The following is a 24,509-nucleotide window of genomic DNA, read 5'->3' on the forward strand; positions in this document are numbered from 1 at the left end:
AAATTATGGTTAACATTCAGCTCAGCGCACCTTGATAATAATCCTCATTTAGAAGAGCCTACTGCGTGCCATTCTTGTCTAAGCCCTTGGCAACTCTGAGGTGCATATGTGTAAAAGTGGCTTGACTTGTCTCTGATTATGAAGTGTAGGCATGCGCCCCACCGAACCGAGTTGCCTTTGCTGATGTTGGTGTCATTTGGTTTCCCATTTGCAGGATTGCCCGCAGCCTGCCATTATCACTTTTTCCACTCCGTCGTGAGGAAGGTGGTGAGAGCAGAGTGGACCTGGCATAGTTTCTCTCAGTGAAAGCACTAGAAGGCACCTATTCCAAGTCGGCAAATCACCCACCTTCAATATTTGCCCCCTACTCACTTGCAGCCCCTTGGACCGGGCTCCTTTCAGTGAAGTCTTGGCACGGCGCTAGTTAGCACAGGATTCTAGGATTCCTTACACAGGAATGGCAAGCTGTTCCCAGGGCAGTTAGTGCCCACCGGTTGGCTTTCCTGAAGTCAGGGCTATTTCCTGGGGTTTCATTGTGTCTCCTGTTTAGATGGGTTCTTTAGGACAAGGGAAGAACGGTGGCCCTAGCTGAAACAGAAAACTCCACTCTGGCTGAGCAGCGGTGGCCTGAGAGATGTTTGGTTTATTCATCTGTCATTTGTAATTTGGCAAGCTTTGGATGAGGCTTTACGTTCTTACAGTGACTCTAGATAAGGCCAAGCCTCCGTGGGGGCCACAGGCTGGGGACTAGCCCATTTTACACCAATGATCTAAGACGAAGAGAAAGTTAGGGGCGGGAACCCGGTGGTGGCGGGGCTCCGAGGAAGGGGGCTGACCCAGCGGCCGGCAGGCGGCGCTATCGTCCCCCGGCCGGCCCTTAGGGCAGCTAGAGAGCCCCGGCCCGAGAAATGTCCCTCCTGCCCTTCTACCGCGGGACGGGGGTCGGCGGCCTCAGAAAAGGGGCGCGGGGCCCCAGAGCCCGCGGAACGCCGCAGCCGGCGAGGCGCGGGGGCCTGCGGTTGAATGGGGTCCCCGGCGCCGGCCCCTCGCGGCCGAGAGGCGGCGCTGCTCCCAGGTCCCGCGAGGGCCAGCGGACCTCGGGAGGGGGCGCCCGATCCCGCGGCTCCGGCTCCGCTTCCCGGGAAGTTTCAAGTTTGAAAGTCCCGGCGGAGGGGCCGGGGCTTCCGGAACCGCAGTGGTCGAGAGGAGGGGCGGAGCGGCCCGAGCGGAGCCATGGAGGAGGGGGCGCCGCGGCAGGTGAACGGCGCCCGGAGAGGCCGGGCTGCGGGCGCGGGCCAAGGGGGTCGGGGAGTCTCATTTCCGCCGCGGGCGCCGCGAGCTCCGGTCGCGTCCCCTAGATCCGACCCTCACCCCCTCCCGGGTCCCTTCCCAGCCCTGCCCCGGGCTTCGCTAACCTCGCGGGGCAGACCTGAGCATGGGGGGGGGGGTGCGGGGGGAGTCGTTCGTGCCCCCTGGAAACGTCCCCAAATTACCCCAAGTGACTCAGAGCCTCTAGTCAGGCCAGCTCATGAGCACGTCTGAATCCGCAGTCAGGCCACCGGCATGGGCCCTAAAGTTTCCCCCAATCCGTTCTTCCCGGCAGGACTGTTAAGACCGGTGGGAATCTGCCTAGAAAGCAAAGGGGACCGTGGGGGTCAGCTCGGGACAGGTCCTGGGGGGAGAGGAACGTGCGTGCAGGGAGAGGAAGGCCCGGGAAGGGGCCAATCTCTGCGCACTTGTGGGGGTCCTTCCCAGATCACAAAGTCATGTGGGGATTGGGCACATGGAGATGGGGGACCTGGCCCAGCACCTGGGCGGGAACCTCCGGGTACACAGAGGGTTCTAGTCCAAATGGCGAGGGGGGCGGGGTTCCTGCCAGCGCTGGAGATACGTGCTGGTGGACACAGCGGCCAAAGCTGTGTGCTTGTCTGTCATTGAGGAGGGAGGGGTTCAGGTCTACCCAGAGCAAATGGGGTGGGGTCATTGCATCTGTGTAGAAGATAGGGTCCCAGCTGTAGAGCACAAAGGGGGAGGCGTGTGTGCACAAGGCAGGATTCCAGCCCAGAGCAGACAGGACCAGGCGGTACACCCAAAGGCAAAATGTCCTCCACAAGACTCCTGGAGTGCCCCCACCCCAACGGCGGGAACAACCTTAGGCACTGCGTCTGCCCCCTCCCACCCCCTTCCTCCGGAGGTTCCCCCCCCCCTCCTGTTCCAGCAGTGACTTGTACACATTTTCCGATTTCCTGTGAACCTCCGCCCAGCAACGGCAGCTGGGTGACTCAGGACCCCGGTGGCCGGGCCCCCCGCTCCATGGGATCTTTGTTTGCTCAGGCCTTTGGCTCTGGCCCTCTGGCCTAGGGCCCTCAGAGGATTTCCTGAGCCCCGCCCCTGCCCTCTGACAGCCAGGCCAGAGGGCCAGCAGAGACCTGGGGTGGGGGGGCTCCCTGAGGCTGGGGTGGCACCCCTCACACTGGCCTCAGGAGATGGAGAGCCGAGAGGTAAGGTGGAGGTCCATGGGGGGTGGAGGGCATCGTGGGTTACCCTGGGCTGAGGTCAGCTTTGGCACTGGTTGGTTTGAAATGGCCTCTGAGAAGGAGATTTTCCTATCCCTTGCTCCAACCTGGCAGTAGCTGAGCTGGGAGTGGCCCCCGGAGACCTCCTCAGCCTCTCTCTGTGCCTCCGCTTTGCTACCTGAGGGAACATCCCTGGCCCCGACTCAGGCCTCTGGCTGCCCTCTCTATGTGACCTTGGGTAATTCCCTAGCCTCTTCTCTGGCCCCAAATCTTAGCTGGGATCGCAACCTCAGAGCAGTCTGATTAAGCGTGGCTGGTGGGGAGAGGCTGGCATCTCCCTCTCGGTGTTGTGACCTTGGGCAAATTACTTAACCTGTGTCCCAGCTTCCTCATCTGGGGCTGGTAACATGGGGATAGTAACTGCATCTTCCTCGTGGGATTGTTATGAGATTTGACGGATTCATGTATGCAAAGCTCTGAGAACAGACCCTGGCACCCAGTAGCACCCTGTGCCTTCGCCTCCTGAACGACACGGGGGGGTCGGGGGTGCCGACCGCCCAGGCAGTTGAAAATTTGCATGTAACTTTTGACTCCCCCCCAAACCTAACTAATAATAGCCTTACGGATACCGTCGGCAGTTGACTGACGCATATTTTGTACGTTATGTGTATCATTATATGGTATTCTTACGATAAAGTAAGCTAGAGGAAAGGAAACGTTACTAAGAAAATCGTAAGGAAGAGACGATACGTGCATTTATAGTCCTGTAAACAAAGTTGGTTTTACAGTTGAAAACAATTTGCTTATAGGATCACCTGGTCAGTTAAGTGTCCGAGTCCTGATTTCGGCCCAGGTCATGATCTCACGGTTCCGTGAGTTCAAGCCCTGCCCTGGGCTTTCCGTGCTGGTCTTTTCGTGCTGACAGCAAGAAGCCTGCTTGGGATTCTCTCTCTCGCCCCACCCCACCCCCTTCTCTCTCTGCCCCTCCCCCTCTCATGCTCTCTATTCTCTCTCAAAATAAATAAACTTAAAAAAAAAAAAAGGACAGGAAATGATTTGCTTATAAGTGGACCCTTGCAGTTCAAACCCGTGTTGTTCAAGAGTCCACTGCAAACATGGAACAATTTTCCGCTCTCCCTTCTCCCTAATGGGAGGGGACAGGAGCGGGGACAGGCTGGGTAGCCCTAGGGTTTCCGTCTGGCCCAGGAGTACTAGCTGTAAGGTCAGAGGTGCCCCGGGGGGCCACCCTGGGCGCCGAGCACACCTTCCTCTCTGTCTGCGGAGACCCGAGGTCGCTGGCGGGGACTGAGGGCATTACTCCTCTGCCGTTCCACAGTCTGGGGCCGACCAGCAGCCCCCAGAGGATGAGAAAGAGGTGATCCGCCGGGCCATCCAGAAGGAGCTGAAGATCAAGGAGGGTGTAGAGAACCTTCGGAGGGTGGCCACGGACCGCCGCCACTTGGGCCACGTACAGCAGCTGCTGCGGGCCTCCAACCGCCGCCTGGAGCAGCTGCACGGGGAGCTGAGGGCGCTGCACGCGCGCATCCTGCTGCCCGGGCCCGGCCTGGCCGGTGAGTGACGAGTCTGAGCAGACCCTGGGGGACAGGACGCGCCGGGCTGACCCAGCTTCTCCACCTTGGCCCTGACCGCTCTCAGAGCCTCCTCAGGTGTCCCCTGCGACAAGAAGGGAGCTGGGGGTCGGGGGAGAGAGCAAGGGCATAGGGTAGGGGGTCTCTCGGCTCTGGGTAAGGGGTTCGTGTGTCCCACGCTATGCACAGCACCCGCCACCACGGGACCCCAGCCACCTGCAGAGCAGCCAAGGGCTCGGCACCTGGAGGCTCTACAGAGGCAGCTGCAGGTAGAGTTGAAGGTGAAGCAGGGGGCGGAGAACATGACGCACACATACGCCAGTGGCACGCCCAAGGTGAGGCTCCTGGGGTCTGATGGGGAGAGGCTGGGCTCTCAGCCCCTCTCAGCTCCCAGCCCCCATCCTGATGGAGAATGCAACCAAGCCAGTGACCCCATAAGGCAGAGACGGTCTTAACCCTTAGTCTGACGGGGGAGGCACAGCCCCAAATCCCAGCTTGGTGGGGCAGGCACGGCTCGAACCCCTAATCTAACAGACAAGGCACAACTCGGTCTAATGGGAAATACTAGCCCAGTCTGGTAGGGAAGGCCCACCCCCAGTCCCAGCTCCCAGGACGATGTGGGGAGCTCGGCTCTGACATGGTGTGGGAAGCTTGACCCCAGCCCTTGTCTCGTGGGAAGGGGGAGGCCCTGCCCTAGATCTAGGCTAACAAGGGGCCCTTGGCTTTAGCATCTGGCCTACCAAGGGAGGCTTGGCTTCAACCTTGGTCTGACCAGGGAGGCTCTGGGCTAGCCCCGGTCCGATGGGCATGTGGCGCGACCCCACAGGAGAGGAAGCTCCTGGCAGCTGCCCAGCAGATGCTGCGGGACAGCCAGCTGAAGGTGGCCCTGCTGCGAATGAAGATTAGCAGCCTGGAAGCCAGTGGGTCCCCTGAACCAGGTGAGGCTTTGAGAAGCGGGGCCGGGCAGGGCCGGGCAGGGCGGGGCTTGGGGGCTGACCGCCTCCTCCCAGGTCCTGAGCTGCTGGCAGAGGAGCTAAGGCATCGACTACGCATTGAGGCCGCTGTGGCCGAGGGCGCCAAGAACGTGGTGAAGCTGCTGGGTACCCGGCGGACACAAGACCGGAAGGCGCTGGCTGAGGTCAGGCCGTGGTCCCCTCCCATCGCTGCCCGTCTCTGAGTGTCTGTCTCCACACCACGGTCCACCAGGGCGGGAGGCGCCCGCGGACGGCCTGTGCGGGGTGGCGGTGAGGAAACAGGAGGCACATTCTGTCTAGACCTCATTGCGGGGAGGGCGTGTGGGTCGCCAGTGGTCACGGGCCTGTCCTCCCCTGCCTGATCTCCTCTGTAGGCTCAGGCCCAGCTCCAGGAGTCCTCCCAGAAACTGGATCTCCTGCGGCTGGCCTTGGAACAGCTGCTGGAGGGATTGCCTCCTGCCCACCCTCTGCGTGGCAGAGTGGCCCGGGAGCTGCGGACTGCTGTGTCTGGGAAGCCCCAGCCTTCAGGGGTGCTCGTGAAGCCCACCGCCGTGACAGGTAGCCGGGAGTCAGTCCCTCCCACTTCAGGGCTCTGCCTTTCTTCCAAAGAGCACCCTGAACCACAGATGGGAGGACTTCGGAGAAGAGTTTCGATCCCGGTCCCACCACCCCCTAGCTACGTGAGCTTGGGCAGCTGACTTCCCCTCCCTGGACCCTTAGTGTATCCCTCTGTAACATGGGGGTGATAACAGCACCTCCTTCATGGGGTTGCTGTGAAAATTCAGTGAGTTGTTGCACGTGAGGCGCTAGGCGCGAGGCCGGCCTAGTGGGCACGCCATTGGCGAAGCCATTCTTCAAGGGACTAGCCGTGACAGTGTGTCAAGGGCCAGGGTTAGGGGCGCTCACAGCCCCGGTCCTGGGCAGTTTGGACTCCTAGAACGTTCTTTCGTATCCCTGAGCTGGATCTGTCTCCCGGTAGTGGTGGCTGAATTGTAATCAACAAACAATCTAAGCATGTTGACTTTGGAAACCCTGAACTTCCCACCTGGGACACAGTTCAGTGGCTTCTAGAGAGGCCAACACCTTCCCGCTCAGCTGGTTCAGGCTCCTGGCGAGACACCCCAGCCTAATGCGGGCAAGGTCTGGGTTCAGCCATCTTCGGGAGAAGGTAGCTTTCTTGGGGCCCCAGGGGACCCGGATGTAGCAGGGGTTTGACAGTGTGTCCCCCACGCTCCGCGCAGGGACGCTGGAGGTCCGTCTCCTGGGCTGTGAGCAGCTGCTGACAGCCGTGCCCGGACGCTCCCCGGCGGCTGTGCTGGCCGGGAGCCCCTCGCAGGGCTGGCTTCGGGCCCGGGCCAAGCAGCAGCGTGGCGGAGGAGAGCTGGCCAGTGAGTAGCGAGCCGCGGGGCGCTGGGGGCAGCGATGAACCTCTACTCCTCGCCTGCCCTGAGCTCCCTCTCTGGCCCTGCAGGTGAGGTGCTGGCTGTGCTGAAGGTGGACAATCGTGTCGTGGGCCAGACCGGCTGGGGGCCAGTGACCAAGCAGTCCTGGGACCAGACCTTTATTGTCCCCCTGGAGCGGGTGAGGCTGGCCCTGGTGCGGGCAGGGGTGACCTTAGGCCACGGAGCGGAAGGCTGGCCGAGTAGGGACGTGTGCCCCACTCCTCAACCTGGCCTCCCCGACGCAGGCCCGGGAGCTGGAGATTGGGGTGCACTGGCGGGACTGGAGGCAGCTGTGTGGCGTGGCCTTCCTGCGGCTGGAGGACTTCCTGGACAACGCTTGTCACCAGCTCTCCCTGAGTCTGGTGCCCCAGGGGCTGCTCTTTGCCCAGGTGCTCCCTACCCTGTCCCCTGACGACACGGGCCCTGGTTCCATCTGAGCTAGAAGGGCCTTCGAGACTATTTGATTCATCCACACATAGGAGTAGAAATTGAGGCCTGGAGGGAGGAGGTCTCCAAGAATTAAGGATTCCCAGCCCCTCTCCGAGGAGCGCGTGGGAGTCTAGAGGCTGCATCCTGGTCCTGACTTGCCTAGCCTCATGCATGGCCCTGGACAAGTGTCTCTCTTCTCTGGGCCTCAGTTTCCCCACTGGTACCAATGTGGACAATGAATCCATCCCTCTGGGCCCCTCTGGCTCTTGCATCATTGACGCTGAGGGCTTAGGCTGGGATCTTGGAGGCCGGGGAGGTACCCTGGTGACAGATGGGGTAGGAGGGGACTGGTCTCCAGCCCTGCCCTCTGCCCACGCAGGTGACCTTCTGTGACCCTGTCATTGAGAGGAGGCCCCGGCTGCAGAGGCAGAAACGCATTTTCTCTAAACGCAGAGGTGTGGACGGGAGAGGGCTGTGCAATTAGGGGGTAGGGCAGGGGCCCTCGGGGGGCCGTGGGACTGAGCCCCCACCTTTTGTCCCAGGTCAGGACTTTTTGAGGGCTTCCCAGATGAATCTCAACATGGCAGCCTGGGGGCGCTTGGTCATGAACTTGCTGCCCCCCTGCAGCTCCCCAAGCACGATCAGCCCCCCCAGAGCGTGCCCCCAGACCCCAGCCACGCCCCGGGGAGCTGCCAACCCTGCCTCGCCCAGGTGAGGAGCCCCGTCACCGTGGCTGCCTGCTTCTCTGCCACGTCTGCCTCTCTTCAGGTGCAGCTGGTGTCTTTCTGTTCCCTCTGACCCTCGGTCTGTCTGTCTCTTGGCATTGCTGTGTGTCCGTCCCCACAGCTCTTCCGTCTGCCTGTGCCCTGCCAGGTGTCTGCTTTCTCCACATAGTGATTTCCCACCCAAGAAGAGCCCCTTGGAAGAAGAGGTGAGGCCCCCGCCCAAGCCCCCACGTCTCTACCTGCCCCGGGAGCCAACCCCCGAGGAGATACCGGTGAGAGGATGCTGCCAGTCCTGGGGGCTGCTGGGGTGGGGATGGCAGGGCTGGAGGGAAACAGGGAAGGAAGCCCTGCTCTGCTCTGAGCCCCTCTACCCTCATAGCGCACCAAACGGCCCCACATGGAGCCCAGGACTCGACTCGGGCCACCGCTTCCAGCCTCAGCCACCAGGTACCCCCGTCAGGCTCACTTATGGGCTTGCGACATTTGTCTGCTCACTTGGGTGTTCGTGTGTCCATTCACACATCACCTGATGCTCCTTGCTCTCTGTTCATACTCACTAAACCCGTGTTATTGAGCTCTAGCTGCATTCTGGAACTCTAGGAAGCCGCTGTCCCTGAATCCCCCCACCCCCACCCCAGCCCCTAGGCTTTCCAGTCTTATTGGTGGGGACAGCCCAGGACCGGCCCTGGAGGGTTAGGAGCACCTCTTCATGGAGGCTCAGCTCTTGTCCCAGGGGGAATCCTGTGCCCTCTCTCTTGCAGGAAACCCCCCCGCCTTCAGGACTTCCGTTGCTTGGCCGTGCTGGGCCGGGGACACTTCGGGAAGGTAGTGGGCTGACGAGGGTGCTATGGAAGGGGGTGAGCAGGCCCCAGCACCTTGGCTGGGGGGATGCTGTGATCCATGGGGCAGTGGGCGGGGGCAGCAAAGGCTCCCCTGTGCTGTCCACCTGGAGCCCAAGCTGTCTCTGGTTCCCAGGTCCTCCTGGTCCAGTTCAAGGGGACGGGGAAATACTACGCCATCAAAGCGCTGAAGAAGCAGGAGGTGCTGAGCCGGGACGAGATGGAGAGGTGTGTAGTCGGGACAGTGGGCACCTAGCCCTGCAGGGGACCCCGGATGGCTGGCCTGGGCTAGTGGCACCAGAAGGCAGCTGAGTGCTCCAGGGGCTTTGAAGAGGTGACCCGCTGGGGCCAGTCCTGAGCTCTCTTTTTAGCACCTGCAGTTGTTAACTGTATGCTCTTGGGCAGGTCCGCTCTTCTCTCTGCCCCATACGTAGAAACCATCATTCTACCTGCCTGGCATTTTCATTGAAGACCCAGAGAAGCCAAGGGTGTTGTGTGGGTGGCAGGACGCAGCCAGCAGTGGTTTCTCTTCCCTCTAACACCCACCCCCGGCCCTCCACAGCCTGTACTGCGAGAAACGCATCCTGGAGGCTGTGGGCCGCACAGGGCACCCCTTCCTGCTGTCCCTCCTCGCCTGCTTCCAGACCTCCAGCCACGCCTGCTTCGTGACAGAGTTTGCGCCCGGTGGTGACCTCATGATGCAGATCCACGAGGACGTCTTCCCTGAGCCCCAGGCCCGGTGGGTTCCCATCCCTCTTGTCTGCCTCTTCCATTGAGCCTTCCCTGGTTCCCTATGCCCTCTCCCTTCATCCTGCTTCCCCCAGGATACCCATCAGCAGAAGAGTGTGGAGTCAGGGAGGCCTTGGCTCAGATCCTTGGTTATCAACTGTCTTATCAGCTCCCATAGCATTGTGACCTTGGGCCTCAGTTTATGTAGCTGTGAATGGGGCTAATAATAACTCTTCCATAGGCTTGTGGGGTGGATGGACATAATGTGTATTAAATTGTTGGGCACAGAAACCAGTGAAGAGTAAGTGACTGGCAGCTGGAGTTCTTTCTTGCCCGCCAGAACGCAGGCTCTGGAGTCTTAAGTCTGCCACGAGCTGTGTGACCCCCAGGTGCGTCACTTACCTGGAGTCTCAGATCCTCGTTTGAAAAATAGACATGATGGCTATCGACAGCAGGTGGCTGGGAGGATGTAGGAGGGTAAGGCATCAGAACACGTGGCATCATTCCTGGCACCATCGAAGAGCCCAGGAAGGGTAGGCTGTCAGTGGGTAACAATCTTGGGGCCACTGTCCAGAGAAACACCCATTCTCCCTACCCGCTACCCCTGGCATCAGGCTCTAGTCTGAGCTGACTAGAGCTGGGACATCCAGGGATGCCCAGGCCGTGGCCATCCTGGTCCCTCCCTGCCCTGTTCCCCGCCCCCCCCCCCCCCCCCCCCCGTCCTGGCCCTGAACTACCCCCTACACCACCCATAGGTTCTACCTGGCCTGTGTGGTCCTTGGGTTACAGTTCTTACACGAGAAGAAAATCATTTACAGGTAACTTGCCCCGGGGGTGCTGGGGGTGGGGCAGAGGCTGCCCTCCTCCTGTGATACTCCCGGGCCCCTTTGATCTGTGCCCCTCACCCTCAGGGACCTTAAGTTGGACAACCTTCTGCTGGACGCCCAGGGTTTCCTGAAGATCGCGGACTTCGGGCTGTGTAAGGAAGGTGGGTGCCTCCTGTCCAGGATCCCATGTCCTCCAGCCTTGCTTGCCCCGCTCAGGACAGCAGGGTAGTGGGCAAGTGGCCTTTGCCTCTCACCCCAGCCTGCATTCCAGGGACCGGCTGGACACACTGGTTCTTCCTTCCCAGCCCTAGAGACTCTTAAAGAGCCCCAGCGCACCCTTAGCCAGGGGAGAGCGTGTACTCAGGATGGGAGAGGGCATCGGGTTCTCCCTTCTTTGTGAGCTTGGCAAAGGCTCTGCTTCCTCCCGTGAGATGGCGTAAAAAAAAAAAAAAAAAAAAACTGTCCTCACCTCCAAGAGCTCGGGGCAGGGCTTGGTTGACCTTTGGTGCCTGAGGTCATAAGAGTTGGCTGTTGATTCTTACAACTGAAGTTATATGGATGAGACACGTCGGGCTGGCATCAGTGTGGACGCTGGTTTGCAGGGATCGGCTTTGGGGACCGGACAAGCACCTTCTGCGGCACCCCGGAGTTCCTCGCCCCGGAAGTGCTGACCCAGGAGGCCTACACACGGGCTGTGGACTGGTGGGGGTTGGGTGTGCTGCTCTATGAGATGCTGGTGGGCGAGGTGAGCACCGGACCCCGGCTGCCGGGGCCTCTAGGTTGGGGCAGGGTGGAGGTGGCTCATGCAGCCTGCTGAGCCCCCTTCCCCATAGTGTCCATTCCCCGGGGACACTGAGGAGGAGGTATTTGACTGCATCGTCAATGCGGACGCCCCGTATCCCCGCTTTCTGTCGGTGCAAGGGCTTGAACTCATTCAGAAGGTAATCACTGCAGGGCTGGGCTGGGCTGAACGGCTGCCCCGTCACCACCCACTCTCTCGGGGCCTCTGTGGTCCAGCTCACTTGGGATGCCTGGGCAGGCGGGCAGTGCCTGGGCGTGATGCCCTCCGTGAACCCCAGTCCTCTTGCCCAGCTCCTCCAGAAGTGCCCGGAGCAGCGCCTCGGGGCGGGTGAGCGGGATGCTGAGGAGATCAAGACCCAGCCTTTCTTCAGGGTGAGTGTTCCCGGGTGCCTGGCACAGTGGGAGGTGTCGCCTGGCCACGCGGGCCGTTGTTCCGTTGTCTCAGGCAGCTCTGCCCTCACCCCCAGACCACCGACTGGCAGGCCCTGCTCGCCCGCACCGTCCAGCCCCCCTTCCTGCCTACCCTCCGTGGCCCTACGGACCTGCGTTACTTCGAGGGCGAGTTTACCGGGCTGCCGCCGGCCCTGACCCCGCCTGACCCCCGTAGCCCCCTGACGGCCCGCCAGCAGGCTGCCTTCCGGGACTTCGACTTTGTGTCAGAGGGATTCCTGGGGCCCTGACGGCCTCTCTGGTGTGTCTGCCCCGTCTGCCCAGCCGTCTGCCCCGGAGGCCCAGGCCTTGCCAGGTATCGGTGGGCACTGGGCCTCGAAGTGGCAGCTGCAGAGCTGCCGTGGGGGGCTTCGCTCAGTCACTGGGCAGGGTCCCCTCCCCTCCCGCCCCCGCCTCCTGGGAGGCCTGGACCAGAAAGGGTGGCACAGCAAGGAGGAGTTTGGTTTGGTTTTTTAATATTTGATTTGCTTTACGGATGATTAAACTTATAAAACTGTGCAATGGAGGCATCCTGGCTTTGGGGGGCGGGGTGGGGGGTCTCGGAAGCCCAGGCTGCTTGTGCCCGAGCCCCCCACGGGTCCTCTGCCTCCTCTCCTTCCTTCAGAGGGCAGGACTGCCTACTGTGGCAGGAGCTCTGTCATTTCAGCTCTGCTCTGAGGCCTGGGAGGAGCGGGGGGGAGTGAAGAACCCCAGGCCCTCCGAACGCCGACCCCAGCTGGGGGCAGCCCCTCTGGTTTTCAGGCACAAGATGGTGGCCTTGCCTCCAGCAACCCTACACCGCCTGGCTGCTGCCCTCCTCCCCCTCCTCCTCCCCCTCGGCCCACAGGGTCTCCCAGGACCCTGAGGGCCATCCGCAGAAGAAGTGGGCCAGGTTGCGGGTCAGGCCGCGGTCGAAGGGGTTGCCGGGGCGCTGGCGGAGGTAGGCGATGCGGTGCGAGGAGATGAACTCCCAGGTGGTGGTGTTGCTGGCCACCAGGTAGAGGTGCGAGGCGAGGAGCAGGCCCGCCACCAAAGAGAAGAGGGAGAGCAGCAGGAAGGTGGCCAACAGCAGCCCGCTGGACCGCAGCCAGAGCCCCCAGGGCTGGAAGAAATGGAGGCCAGACCTGCAGGGCAGGAACAGAGATGGAGACCAAGGCCGGGGGAGGGCGGGGGTGCCCCGGGGAGCCCCTCCGGGCAGGCCGTTTGGGGGAAGGCCCGAGGCCCCTGAAGGGGCACCTTGTAGGGGCATGCTGCCCGCCCTCCCCCCATGCCCAGGCCGGCCGTGGAACCCACCATGCCAGGTACAGGCCCCACAGAAGCACCACCAGCTGCAGCGCCAGGTAGGCCACGAAGAGCGGGTGGTTGCGCTCCCCCACGCAGTTCTCCATCCAGGGGCAGTGGTGGTCGTAGCGGCGGACGCAGCGACGGCACTCACGGCAGTGCCGGGCCCGCAGGGGCTGCTGTGGGCACAAAGGGAGGCGGGCTCAGTGCCAGCTCCCCTCTGGGCCCACGACTGAGGGGAGTGATGAGGCCACAGAGGGGGGTCAGGGGGAGAGAGGCAGGAGGTCAAGGAGTCTCAACCTTGCCCCTGCGCCCTCCCGTAGAGGTCCCTGGTCACCCACCAGCACCAGGCAGTATCTGCAGCGCCGAAGGGGGATGGCTTGAGGAACCATGGCTGTCTGCTCCTCCTTGACCTCCTCCTGCAAATGGGGGACAGGGTATTAGGTTGGGAGGGAGAGGGCACTGGTAGGCGTTTCCCTGGGGGGCTAGCTTAGCCCTGGGTATGCACGCGGGGCCCATCCCCAGTGTAATGGAGGCGGTAGGGTGGGACAGAGTGCCCTGGCCCGAGTGAAGCTGTGACCTCTGTCACAGTTGTTTCGCTGGGCCTTGGCGGTTCCCTCATTGGAGGATGGGGGTTGCAGGGCTGCTAAGAGGATTCATGGAGGTGCCCCAGGAAAGCCCTCTGCATAGATCCTGGCACGAGACTGTTACAGGGGCCTTGGGTATCCTATTGGTGGGAGGAAGGGTTCAGGCTCCCAGGGGCCCCCCTGGTTACCTGCGGCTGGGGCTGGACATTCACATAGCCCGGGTCCATGAGCGACACGGCCAGGTAGAGCAGCAGGGAACCCAGCACGAGGAGCAGGAAGGTAAGGGGCAGGAGTAGCTCCCCCTGCTCTTCCCACTGCCGCAGTGCTGGAGAGGCCGGAGAAGGAGAGTGAGGCCGGGGCCGGAGCTGAACAGGAGGCCATGTGTAGGGGTGTATCTGGAGGTGGGGAGTATGTCCCTGGCTGAGCAAAGGCCTGGAGATGGGGTGTAATGAGTGGTCAAGTGTGGCCACTGCATAGAGTACAGGAGGGAGAAGTTTGGAACCCAGCACTCCCTCCCCCCCCACCCCCACCAAAAAAAAAAGTTCATTTGCATTCTATCTGTAGGACAGTAGGGAACCATGGAAGGTTATAGGGTCAGATCTGTTTCTGAAAACCCTCCTGCTGCTGGAGGAAAGATGGGTAGGGGAGCAGGGGGAGGCCTGGGGGCAGAGCCTATCCAGGAGGGAGAGGAGGGTAGCCAGACAAGGGCACTGGCAGGAGGAGTGGAGACAAAGGGCTGGATAGATAAGGGGTAAGGGAGTGAAGGGGCCAGACTTGACTGGATGTAGGGGAGAGGGAAGAGGGATCCCTGACTTTGGCTCCATGATAGGGAGAGACCAGCTAGGTTTGATATGCCCACGAGATAGAGACAGAGGAGGGCAGGGCCAGGAAGGGTCCAACTCATGGAAGTAAACGAAGATTTCAGGGGTGGGAGGCAGGGGGAGGTGAAGAGGGAGGGGCATTTAGATAACAGTGTGGACAGCTCTGGTGTCCCTTGGTTGTGAAAAGGAGCAGAGAAGGAAAGCAGGGTTGCAGGGCGGGGTGGGGCGGGTCCTTTCTGATGAGGAGACTGAGCAGGTGTTTAGGCTGAAGGGTGAAAGCGGTACAGGAGACTTAAGAAGGTCTTGGGAGGAAAGTGACAACACCCACAGCCCAGGAGTTGAGGCTGGAGCAAGGAGGGAGGAGCGGGGCTTCCCAGAGTGGCAGTGAGGGTGAGAAGTTGGGCCGGAGGCAGCCTGCCAGGTAAGGAGGGGAAGGATGTTAGTGGGGGTGGGTCAGTGAGGTGGACGAGGACTACTGGGCAAGAAGTGAGGGTGGGGAAATGCGGGACAGGCCGCCCCCCTCTGTGTTCTCTTGTCCTGGAAGGCGGGGAGCCTGGACTTGGGCAGCTAGTGGCCGTGGGGATGGGCAGGATGCCAGTTCTTGATCTACTTGATCCTCGGAATCTTACGGAGGGACGTTATCCTGGGAAGGACCGGGTGGGTCTCGGGATCAGGGGAGATGGGGGCTCAAGTCCGTCGCGGGATCTGGTGGGCACCGGTTGGGTCCTGGGATAGACAGGGCATCTGGCAGGGATCAGGAAGATGCTGGGATTAATTAGGGATCAACTGGGTATTAGGCAGAAAGCAGGTGGCTCTTGGAATGACAGATGGAGAAGAGGCTCAGGAGCTGGCGGAAGTCGGGTGAATCCCAGGATTTCTGGGGCTTCAGCAGGGAACCCAGTGAGACCCAAACGTCTGGGGAATCACGCGGGATAGGGTGGGTCGGGGTCGCGCGGGGTCCGGCTCACCGGTATCGTGCAGGAAGAGCACCAGCGTGATCCCCCAGGTCAGCACAGTATGCCCGCTCCGCACCAGGACCCCAGGGCTGAGGAGCGCCCAGGGAGCCATCTCCTCCGCCCGGGGCCCCACCCGGAAGAAGCGCCGGGAGGGGCGGGCCCTTTGAGGGAGAGAGGCCGCGGCTACTCGCGGATTGGTGAGTCCTGGAGGTGGGCCGGGCCTGGTTGGGTCGGGGAGGCTGCCTATTGGATAGCAGCTGCGGCCGAGGAGGCCCTCGAGCCAACAGGTGCCTGAAGAGGTTGAGGGCGGGGCCGGCGCGCGCGCAGCTGGTAACTCCCCCAACCCCAGCCCCCACCAGCCAGGTAACTTTCGAAAGCGGAGGAGCAGGCGCGAGCCCTGACCCCGCCCCCTCGGGCTCTCACCCCGCCCGCCCCTAACCCGTGGCCTCGCGCATGCGTGCAGCCCCCGGGGTGGCTCTGCTCAAGGTGTTCGGTGCGACTCCAGGTTGCAGGATTGTGCCGGTTTCGAAGACATGACTGAGTTCTCTAGAGGGCAGGACTAGCCCTAGGTTGCTCTGGTGACACCCTTACCTCCTTGCTATTCATTTTTAGATATTGTAAATGGGGGCGCCTGCTGGCTCAGTGGGTTAAGCCCCTGACTTCCACTCAGGTCATGGTATCACGTTGTGGGTTCCAGCCCCACGTGGGGCTGTGTGCTGACAGCTCAGAGCCTGGAGCCTGCTTTGGCTTCTCTCTCTCTCTCTCTCTCTCTGCCCCTGCCCTGCTTGTGCTCGCTCTCAAGAATAAATAGATAAACCTTAAAAAAAAAAAAAAAAAAAAAAAAAAAAAAAAAAAGATATTGCAAATGGGACGAGAGCAAAGCGGTCATCCGTGGTGCAGATCCTGGGTAGAAGGGGCGAAGTGGAGTCAGAAATACCAGCACAGAGGTAGTGTGAACTCGGGCAAGTTACCGAGCCACTCTGAGCTCTGTTTTCTGTCTATATAGTGGGGATTGATAGTAGCACCCCCCTGCTAAGGTGGTTGGGAGGATTAAATAATGCAAGTAAAGTGTCTAGCACTGACCTCGCCCCTGCTATAAGCCAACACCTCGCCCTGCCAGAGGACTTGCCCAACAGGAGGCTTCAGGCTCTTCTCAGAGGAAACCTCATCAGCATTCACTGTTCACACGCCTTCAACTGGGTCCCCAGGGCATTCCACGTGCTGCCCTGCCTTTTCCACCCACACCTCTCATGGATACCAACATCCACCTTCTTTCTCCAACAGATCCTACACAGTATGCTCTTCTGACATCTGCTGTTTTGTCAGCTCAGCACCCCTTTTTCTGTTGGGGCACTGACTCTTCCCCATTCCACGTGGTTCCGGAGAAACTGTGTCCCACACTCCACAGGTTGATAGGAGAGGTGGGCATGTGACTAGAGGGCCCAACTTGGTTCCCTATCTTCATGTCCCCAGTGATTGGTTCTAGGTGGCGGGCATGTGACTCAGCAGGGCCAATCAGGATCATTCTATGAGAGTACCGTGTAAATGCTGAGAAATGGGCATTCTCCTGGATCTCAGGCTTGAAGAATAGGCTATAAGGGCAACTGGCAGCTGTCTTTACACTATGTGGAGACAGACTGTGGCAGGAGAATGAAGCCACCTTATAGAGACATAGAGATAAGCAGTAAGGAAAGAGGGAGTGAGAGACATCTTAGCAACATTGACTGGATCCAGCTGTTCCTGAAGCTGAGGTTAACTCTAGGTCCCCAGTTGCATCAGTCACTGAATTCCCTCCCACCTTTGACTAGCCTGGGTAGGTATTTGAGTCGTGTGACTTTCACGTGTAAGTCAATCTTGGTTACTGCAACGGGTTAGTGTGCTGAGTGGAAACAATCCTGAAGCTTCCAGGAGTCAGGCCCTGTGCTGGTGTCAGAGACAAAGTCGGACACTAAAGTGGTAAGGACAGATTTTATCAGTAATATGTAATTGCTGTGTGAACTGAATGCGGCTCTGAACGCCCAGGTGACTGGGTGTTTTAAAGGGAGCACGAGGGAGTGGAGAGAGGGAACAGCAGTGGCTTGAACAGATTGGGGGAAGTGAAAAATTACAAAGGGTTGCTCAGTGTAAATGCTGATTAGGCCAGCTGTGTGTGCTAGCTGGCAATAATTGAAGTTCGGTGCCTGTCCTCCCACACGGACCAGGAAACGGGGGCCCGATCCTTCCTGAGCATTACACTTTGAAGGCCAAACATTCCTTTGAAGGAATGGCTTTCAGGTCTCCTGAGTTGTAGATGATACAAATACATTTCAAAGGAACAGAAGAATTCGCAACCGTAGGCCCTTTTTAGTAAATGCTCTAAGACGGGGTGTGTGGGGGGCTAAAACAAGGGGGGCCGGGGTCATCTTAGGGCTGCGGCCTTGAGCTATCAGAAACTATGTTAGCTCTTCTGTCCCTGCAGCACTGTTGTCCTGCTAACTCCAGTCTCCCCAGGGCCCCCCTCCACTCCTACCAGCCCACAAGGGGCGCCCTCTCTGCTCCCTGCTCCCCGTAAGCCGGGGCATAATCTCACACATAACATTGTCTCTACAATCAGACGCAACCACCCTGGGCAGGGGCCCTGTTGGGCTGTTGCCAGCTGTACCCCAGTGTCAGTCGGCACGGGGGCATGGAGAGAACGCAGAGGAGGCAGGAACTTCAGCCCGATCTGCCACCTGTCCCCAGGCTGCAGCTGACAGGGCCTCCAGGCCGGGCACACAGATCGACCCGATGTACCCTCCCTGTCGCAGGTCCCTTCGCTAGGCCCAGTGCCCAGACTGGCCACAGCCCCTCTCCGGACCCCGTCCCTTCTGCAAAAACGACACTCTGCTCTTCTCCACTTTGCACAAAAATGTATTTCTGTGACATCCCAAAGTACAGACATTTACTCAGGCCCCAGGTGGTAAAGCAATGCAATGTGAGCTCTGCCCAGGGTCTGGCTCAGGCCATGTGAGCATGGAGGGAGGGGCAGATGTGGCCTGTTTGCCGAGCTGGGGGAGCGCGGGGCAGCCGGCCCCTTCCCGGGGCTGGCAGGGACAGACTTCAGGGGAGGCCGGTGCCTCTCCCGGGGGCTGCTCATCCAGCCTGTCCTGCCTGGAGGCAGAAATGCTAGAAGAATCCAAAAACAGGCCCAGGGAAGGAGGAAGGAAGAAAGGTCATCCCCAAAGGGAAGCCTGCAGAGTCGGCCCTGCTCCCCCAGCGCCTTGTTCTGGAAGGGCATCCTTACCACTGCCTGTCTCACGAGAAGCAATTCGGAGTTACATCAAGGGAGGACCACAAGATATTTCGAGATACATTTGCGGCTCACACTTCTCTGAAACACGGCACAGAGGTTCCCGAGGTAAAGCCTGGGGACAGGGAGGAGAGGCTCGGAAGGGCCACGCGGGGCCACTGCAGGCTGTGCCCGGTGCTGGTCTGGAGGCAGTTAGCTGTTGCTGCGGGTCCGGCTGGAGTGGGGACCTCCTGCCTCACAGAGAGACAGGTGGGGTCCTCCAGGCAGCGGGGCAGGCCGGGTGGGGGAGGCGAGTGAGGCCGGCTCAGTTCTGCTGGTGGGGTGCCTGGGCACCATGGGTACTGCGGGCAGGCGAAGGGCTGGGGAGTGAGGGGCAAGCCCCGGTCCCAGAGGTGCTGGCTTCCAGGGCTGGGGCAGGTGCTGAATCTGTTTGGCAGAAGAGGCAGTGGAATCTGCCGGAGTTCTGACCAGCCCTGGGCTGGGGCCTTCACTAGCCTGGGACCTGGTGGGAGACCAGGAGGCAGCCTCCGTAGCAGCGTGGCCTCAGGCAGGCCCGGCCAGAGAACAGCGGGGCCGCTGTGAGCCCCACTCCTGAGGGTCCTCTGGGGCCGGGGCTGCCTGGGCCTGAGCACTCGCTTCCTCGCCCCAGATGGCCCACGGCCGGGAGCACCAAGGCATTTGGGAGACCCAGTGGGGCTAGTTTTCATCCCGAACGCCATCAGCCACACCCAGGAGCCCAGAGGGGGTTCTCAGGCTTTGGGGGATGGGTTGGGGTGCTAGAGTGGGCTGTTAAAAGCCTGCTGCCTCTCCTAATGGGAAGTGAGGCCAGGGTCTGAGGTCACTGGGAAAGGACTGGACTCTCACAACGTTAGAGGCATTTAGTCGGGGGTGGGGGGCAGGAGTGAGTGGCAGCGATGAAGGCTTGGAGTTGGGGCTTGAGAATGGCCAAGGAAGCTGCGAGGACTCAAGGAGTGTTTCTTTTGTTTTTGTACAGAAATCATACACACAAAACTTCACACTTCCTAACCAAAAAAAATAATATATATATATATAATATATATATAATATATATATCTCACTAATGTTAAGGAAAAGCGTCGGTTGTGCAAAAGTCCCCCTGTGTCCCTTCATCCAGCGGAAGGCTCCCCGGTGGGGGTCTGCCCGCTGGGCTGCTTGAGAGCTTCCTCCTGGCCTCGTGGTCCAGAGCAGTGGCGGCCGTGGGGACGGAGGCCTCTATCTGGACGTGTCCATGTTCTCCTCTTTAAAGTTACTGCAGTGCTCAATCACCTTGCTGGAGACCATGGGGGAGAGAGGATCAGGGGGCGGCCTCGGGGTGGGCTGGGCCCAGCCCCTCCCAGCTGATGAGGCTGCTGTATTTGTGAGCGAATGTCAGCGGTGATGCTGATGCTGACTGAGGTGATGCGTTTCAAGGGGCTGGCGGGGCGGCCGACCCGTGAGGAACGCCCAGGACAACGGTCCCTGTGGCCACAAATACCATCGGTGCTCTGTGCTCCCCCCCTTCCTCCCCACCCGCCTCAGCCCCAGAGCCTCTGCGCTTAGGGGCTCCCCTGCATCGGCTCGGGCCTGACCTTCCCAACCCGCTGCTCCCTTCTTGAGCGCTGTCTTCCTTCTTTACTTTCCCCCTGCACACCCAGGCCTTTTTCTTCCCCAGAGTCTACCAGTGGACCCCAAACTGCCTGCGTGTCAGATTCGCCTGAAGGTCTGAGGCGACTGGGTGGGGGCCAGGGCAACCATCCCTACACGAGGGCCCCTGACACCCTGCAGAGGCCAGGCCCAGGGCAGCGGTCAGGAACTACCACTGGTGCCCAGGGCCCCAGTCTCTCGCCCCCACCCCGGGCTGATCCTGGAGAACCACTGCCCTACTAGAGTCACCCTGGACCCAGATGGCCTTCCCATTCAACACTAAGCCTCTGGGTCGGTCAGGGGCCGGGAGCAGTGTTCACGGCAGCCTCCATATGCTGAAGAGGCGCCCAGAGTAGGACAGGCGCAGGGTGGGTGGAGTGACTCCTGAGCTCCCCCTCTTAGTGCCACTCACACCTGCTTCAGATGGGCCGGCTAGCTCGGATACACATCTCAGGTCTTACAGAGATGCTCAAAGGGACCGGGGTAGGTTTATGAGTCAGTCTTACCCAGCTTTTCAAATCTCCTGGGATCCCTGCTGATCGCTCCCAGACCCACTGGGAAAGAAAGGGTGGGCCTGTAGGTTTTTAACAATCTTTTCGGGTGATTCTTTAGAGAGATTAAGTTTGAGAACCACTCATTTTACCATTCTCAAACTCAGACAAATCTGTCCGTGAATGTTTATGAAGTGCCTGTGCCACAGGAAACTGCAGAAACAGACGGCCCTCAGCAGCCCAGGGAGTCCTTGTTTGGGTGCCTCTCAGCTCCAGGCCCTCCTCCCTGATGCTCCTGGTTCTACACCGTGTTTACAGCTGGGGCAAATGCAAGCAGGCTCCCTTCTGGAATGGATCCCGGAGAAAGCGGGGACTGCTGACTGCCATGTGCAGGATCCCTGAGAGTCGCTCATGCGCTGACGGGTGCGGGACCAGGGCTGCTGAGGGGTCGGACACAGTCATGAAAACCGCACAGCAGCCGGGCCCGGAAGCTCTGCCATGGGCAGGGCCTTCACACCTGGAAACCCACTTACGCTTGCCTGCCAGGTCTCTACAGTGACCTCTACCACACTGCATCCTCTCTTTAGTTAGAAGGTCTTTGGCCAAAAGTAATGATGAATTTTGGGGGGCCTGGGTGGCTCAGTTGGTTAAACCTCCAACTTCGGCTCAGGTCACCATCTCGCGGTTCGTGGGTTCAAGCCCCGCATTGGGCTCTGCGCTCACAGCTCAGAGCCCGGAGCTGCTTCGGATTCTGCGTCTCCCTCTCTCTCTGACCCTCCCCTGTTCACTCTCTGTCTCTTAAAAATGAATAAATGTTTAAAAAATAAATAAATAATGATGATTTCCGACCTGACTTGCTGAGGGCCAGTAATGAGAGGACGGGATTCGTTGGGAGTAAAAGAAAATGAAACTGACAGACGAGGTCAATGATGCTCTGTTCGGAGCTCGATGATCTAGTTTCCAGCCACACTGGCCAAAATGACATTCAGGGAGGCCCCCACTGGACGTTGGGACACTGTCCACCTCCACACTCAACTCCTGAGTTGCCCCTGGGAATCTCAGCCATTCCTAGCCCCCGGGGGGGGGGCTCCCCGCAGTGTCCCCCACTCCCCCAAACCAAGGCTTCAAGTGGAAACACTGCCCGTCTCTTACCGGGCCATTTCCTTCGTCTCCTGCCGAGCGGTGGCCATCTTGATCATGTCCTTCAGAAGGGGCAGCCCCCCTTCTTTGATCAGCAGGGGGCAGTACTTGTCCGCTGCGGGAGGGGCAGACAGCAGGTGGTCAGGGTAGGTCTTCCGGCAACCTGTGGCCCAGAATCCACCCTTGCTGTGAGGGCTGCCCTCCCAGAGGGGTGAGGTGAAGACCCAGCCTGGTGAGGACACTGCTGCGCCCAGGAGGAGCCATGCTTGTGCCTACCCCCAAGGGCCTGAGCTCCTGGGCCCAATGCGGGAGCAAGGGGTGAATCCTTGGAAAAGGCTACTTTGGTCCACAGTCACATTTCTTTCCACGGCTCACCCTAATGGGAAATGTCACCCAAACCAGTGGCTTCCAATCCCTGAGAAACTTTCGTAAAAATACAGATTCCTAAGCCCTGTCCTCGGGCATTCTGATTCAACAGACCCAGGAGCCTGTATTTATTTGCATTTTTAACAAAATACCACCAGGTGATACTGGTGACCAGCCAGGTTGGAACTACCACCCCTTCCTATTATTGGGTTCACAGTTCATGCCGATAAAGAACATTCTAGTGCTCGGTATCCAGGGCTTTACACTCTGTGGAGAACACGGGCATTTCAGTGGACCCCCCACCCCCACCCCCACCCCCAACACACACAGCTCTATGTAGTAGGAGCTATTTTTATCCCTCCATTTTATAGATGAAAGAACTGAGGTTCAGAGAGACAGAGGCTTGTCCAAGGGGGTCCCAGCTCAGGGCTCTTTCCTCTGTACCACACTGCTTTTTGAGGGAAGGTACTATTTTTTGGTAAAGCTAGCCTCAAGTAATAACGAAAAAGGCGAATGCTTATTGGAGGGCCGGTATGGACCAAGCACTGTCCTAAGCACGTCACATGTCTCGTTTTACAGCAATCCTGTTTTTATCCCATTTTAAACATGAGGAAACCGGGGCCCAGAGAGGTTGAATAACCCGGGTGAGGTCACATGACCAATAAGAAAGACAACGAGGGTCAGACCTGGCCTGTCATCAAGGTCTCCCAGGGCTGCAACTCTGTCCTCCACCCAAAGCCACGGGGCAGAGGACGGTTCAGGCGCTTCTATGGGAGGCTGGGACTCTCTTTGCGGAATAAAGTTAGGTTTGTTTTAAAGTTCTCTCCTGTTCCCTGGGAAGTCTGTTTCCTCAGGGGTTAGTTCTCTGTCTGGGTTGGTCTTACTCCATCCTCCAGAAGGCATGGAGATTTTTGACTAGTCACTTGTCTGGAAGCAGGAAGCATTAAGAAAGCTGTCTGGGAGCTCTGGATGGGCTATCTGGCCTGCCAGGCTTGCTTCTGGTGATGAGGCCAGGCCAGCCATTATGCTGGGCGTCCCAAAGATTCTGGAAAGAAGAGGGCTGTGTGCTCTTAGTGTTCCTCACCCGGTTATAAATTCCCTGAGGGCAAGTCTGCCTGCGGCCAGGGGAGCGTCCCTGTGTCTGACCAAAGGACGAGTGGTACTCACGGTAGACAGACACAAGGTTGTACAGGGCCCAGGTGGCCCAGTGCTGGCTGACAGGGGAGATGCCCTGGGGAAGGAGACGAAGAATTGGCTCAAACGACCTGTAGAAAGAAAAATCAAGGTCACATCTCATGCCAGGGGTTGGGGCAGTGCATCTTCTCCGGTTGAAGGGTTCTCCTCCCTGGAGGGTCCTAGAGACAAGCCACAAGCAGGATAACAGGGTACAAGAGATACAGGGGCATCTGGCCCGTCAGCACACTTCAGGCTTCACAAAGGGAGCTCCCTTGTAAGAGAGGTCAAGAGCATGGACATGTCAGGGAGGGAGGAGGAACACAGACTAGGTGGTGCAGAAACAGAGGCCTTGGCAAGAAGGAAAGACCGAGTCTTGGGGGAGGCAGGGAGATGTACCCTGAGAAACAGAAGTGTGACTGTACTTCTTAGAACGGCCTTTTTGGTGTAAGTGTGTTTGTTTATTTTTGAAAGGCGGGGGGGAAAGAGGATCCGAAGTGGGCTCCATCTGACGGCAGAGAGCCTGACGTGGGGCTCGAACTCATGATCCATGAGATCATGAGCCCAGCTGAAGTCACTTAACCCACTGGGCCACCCAGACGTCCCTACGCTTCTTAGGAGGGCCTTCAATGGGCCATCTGGACTCATGGTCCAAAAGCCTGAAAAACGTATGTGCAAACGCCCTGGCCCAGTGATTCACTCCATCTCTCCTTGGGAATGACGGTGACTGGCAAAGCCACAAGCATGAGCCCCTTCCTCCCAATGTGGGTTTTCGGCGTCAATGTCAGTCAGTACAAGACGGCCCATCTGCACATAGAAAGTGATCGGGTCCCATACCCTGTGGCTGGAAATTCAGTCACAAGATAGGAAGACTTGATGCCCGCTGGACTGCACAGAATTAAATCCGTGCAGAGGGAAACTGCCGGAAGAGCGGTGCTAGACTGTGAGCAGAGGTCCTTTCAGGGACTGAGCTCATGAACGGTTCCTGTTTTATTTCCTATTGTGCGTCTGTCTTTTCTTCTTCTTTTTTCTTCCCACAGATATGCATGTATCAAATGTCTGTAGGGAGGAAACTTTGGGTTCACGCAGGTGCTGATGTGCATGAAACACGCACCAAGCTGTATGGGTGAGATGTGTGCCCTGTGTGGACTGTTCCTCAGGGAGGCCTGACCCCAACTAGAAGAAAGGTAAGTTCTCACCAGACCTTGTTGGGAACGAGCATCCTGTCTCCAAACGGTCCCCACTCGCACACCCCACCCCTCCTCACTCCGCACCTGTAATTGATATTTCTCCGTGAGTTGATGTCCCAGCTCTGGATGGCTGCCCACATGCGTTCCTCCACCTCCTCCCGCTGGGGTTCACAGATGCCCCACGCCTCAGGCCCGTCGAACATGATGTGGGAGAGGACACCGCAGGCATTGTACGAAACCTCAATTCCGTCAGCTTTGCTCTCCAGCAGGTTGCTGCCGAGAGGAGAGAAAA

At 59.3% G+C, this 24,509-nt stretch overlaps 3 protein-coding genes across 16 annotated transcripts in view; 1 reads left to right on the forward strand and 2 right to left on the reverse strand.

The window, feature by feature from the left end:
* Nucleotides 1–996: 996 nt before the first annotated feature.
* PKN3 (protein kinase N3) lies at nt 997–11,822 on the forward strand. Of its 11 annotated transcripts, none has more exons than XM_023242815.2 (22): nt 997–1,257; nt 3,853–4,087; nt 4,295–4,440; nt 4,932–5,043; nt 5,116–5,243; nt 5,454–5,637; nt 6,321–6,467; nt 6,551–6,660; nt 6,767–6,910; nt 7,330–7,405; nt 7,493–7,661; nt 7,845–7,947; nt 8,055–8,122; nt 8,437–8,500; nt 8,651–8,742; nt 9,077–9,253; nt 9,999–10,061; nt 10,155–10,231; nt 10,673–10,815; nt 10,904–11,011; nt 11,163–11,199; nt 11,339–11,822. In XM_023242815.2, the coding sequence occupies exons 1-22, from the start codon at nt 1,234–1,236 to the stop codon at nt 11,467–11,469; spliced, it is 2,538 nt and encodes an 845-aa protein (XP_023098583.2). In that variant the 5' UTR covers nt 997–1,233; the 3' UTR covers nt 11,470–11,822. The 11 variants fall into 11 exon arrangements, with proteins under 11 accessions (XP_023098583.2, XP_044898742.1, XP_023098582.2 ...); XM_023242814.2 differs by having other exon boundaries at nt 1,016–1,257; nt 11,163–11,243; XM_011288387.3 differs by lacking the exon at nt 997–1,257 and adding an exon at nt 3,587–3,738 and having other exon boundaries at nt 7,797–7,947; nt 11,163–11,243.
* On the reverse strand, nt 11,760–15,138 carry ZDHHC12 (zinc finger DHHC-type palmitoyltransferase 12). 2 transcript variants are annotated; one of them, XM_011288388.4, is made up of 5 exons: nt 14,958–15,124; nt 13,357–13,493; nt 12,923–13,000; nt 12,594–12,760; nt 11,760–12,424 (listed from the first exon to the last, which is right to left on the reverse strand). In XM_011288388.4, exons 1-5 carry the CDS (start codon nt 15,055–15,057, stop codon nt 12,094–12,096), a joined length of 813 nt encoding a protein of 270 aa, XP_011286690.1. In that variant the 5' UTR covers nt 15,058–15,124; the 3' UTR covers nt 11,760–12,093. The 2 variants fall into 2 exon arrangements, with proteins under 2 accessions (XP_011286690.1, XP_023098584.1); XM_023242816.2 differs by having other exon boundaries at nt 12,201–12,402; nt 14,958–15,138.
* A 2,680-nt stretch (nt 15,139–17,818) lies between these two features.
* Nucleotides 17,819–24,509, reverse strand: part of ZER1 (zyg-11 related cell cycle regulator) — a 31,545-nt gene continuing 24,854 nt past the window's right edge. For all 3 annotated transcript variants that reach the window (XM_011288386.3, XM_011288383.3, XM_011288384.4), the window contains exons 13-16: nt 24,302–24,490; nt 23,022–23,119; nt 21,501–21,603; nt 17,819–19,504 (exon numbers count right to left, since the gene is read on the reverse strand). In XM_011288386.3, the coding sequence (XP_011286688.1) occupies nt 19,447–19,504; nt 21,501–21,603; nt 23,022–23,119; nt 24,302–24,490 (448 nt within the window). In that variant the 3' untranslated portion in view covers nt 17,819–19,446. The remainder of the gene's footprint in view (nt 19,505–21,500; nt 21,604–23,021; nt 23,120–24,301; nt 24,491–24,509) is intronic.

This window comes from Felis catus, chromosome D4 (assembly GCF_018350175.1).
Source record: "Felis catus isolate Fca126 chromosome D4, F.catus_Fca126_mat1.0, whole genome shotgun sequence".
Lineage (NCBI taxonomy): Eukaryota > Metazoa > Chordata > Mammalia > Carnivora > Felidae > Felis > Felis catus.

What these genes read in the sequence shown, in the direction of transcription:
- ZDHHC12 (XM_011288388.4), bottom strand. Translation starts at nt 15,057, where the DNA reads ATGGCTCCCTGGGCGCTCCTCAGCCCTGGGGTCCTGGTGCGGAGCGGG. An exon ending in GCAGATACTGCCTGGTGCTG is followed by an intron (nt 12,761 to 12,922) that starts GTGGGTGACCAG and finishes TTGTGCCCACAG; the next exon opens with CAGCCCCTGCGGGCCCGGCA. An exon ending in TGGGGCCTGTACCTGGCATG is followed by an intron (nt 12,425 to 12,593) that starts GTGGGTTCCACG and finishes CCTGCCCTGCAG; the next exon opens with GTCTGGCCTCCATTTCTTCC.
- PKN3 (XM_045042804.1), top strand. Translation starts at nt 3,664, where the DNA reads ATGGGAGGGGACAGGAGCGGGGACAGGCTGGGTAGCCCTAGGGTTTCC. An exon ending in GCCGGGGACACTTCGGGAAG is followed by an intron (nt 8,501 to 8,650) that starts GTAGTGGGCTGA and finishes TCTGGTTCCCAG; the next exon opens with GTCCTCCTGGTCCAGTTCAA. An exon ending in AGACCCAGCCTTTCTTCAGG is followed by an intron (nt 11,244 to 11,338) that starts GTGAGTGTTCCC and finishes CCTCACCCCCAG; the next exon opens with ACCACCGACTGGCAGGCCCT.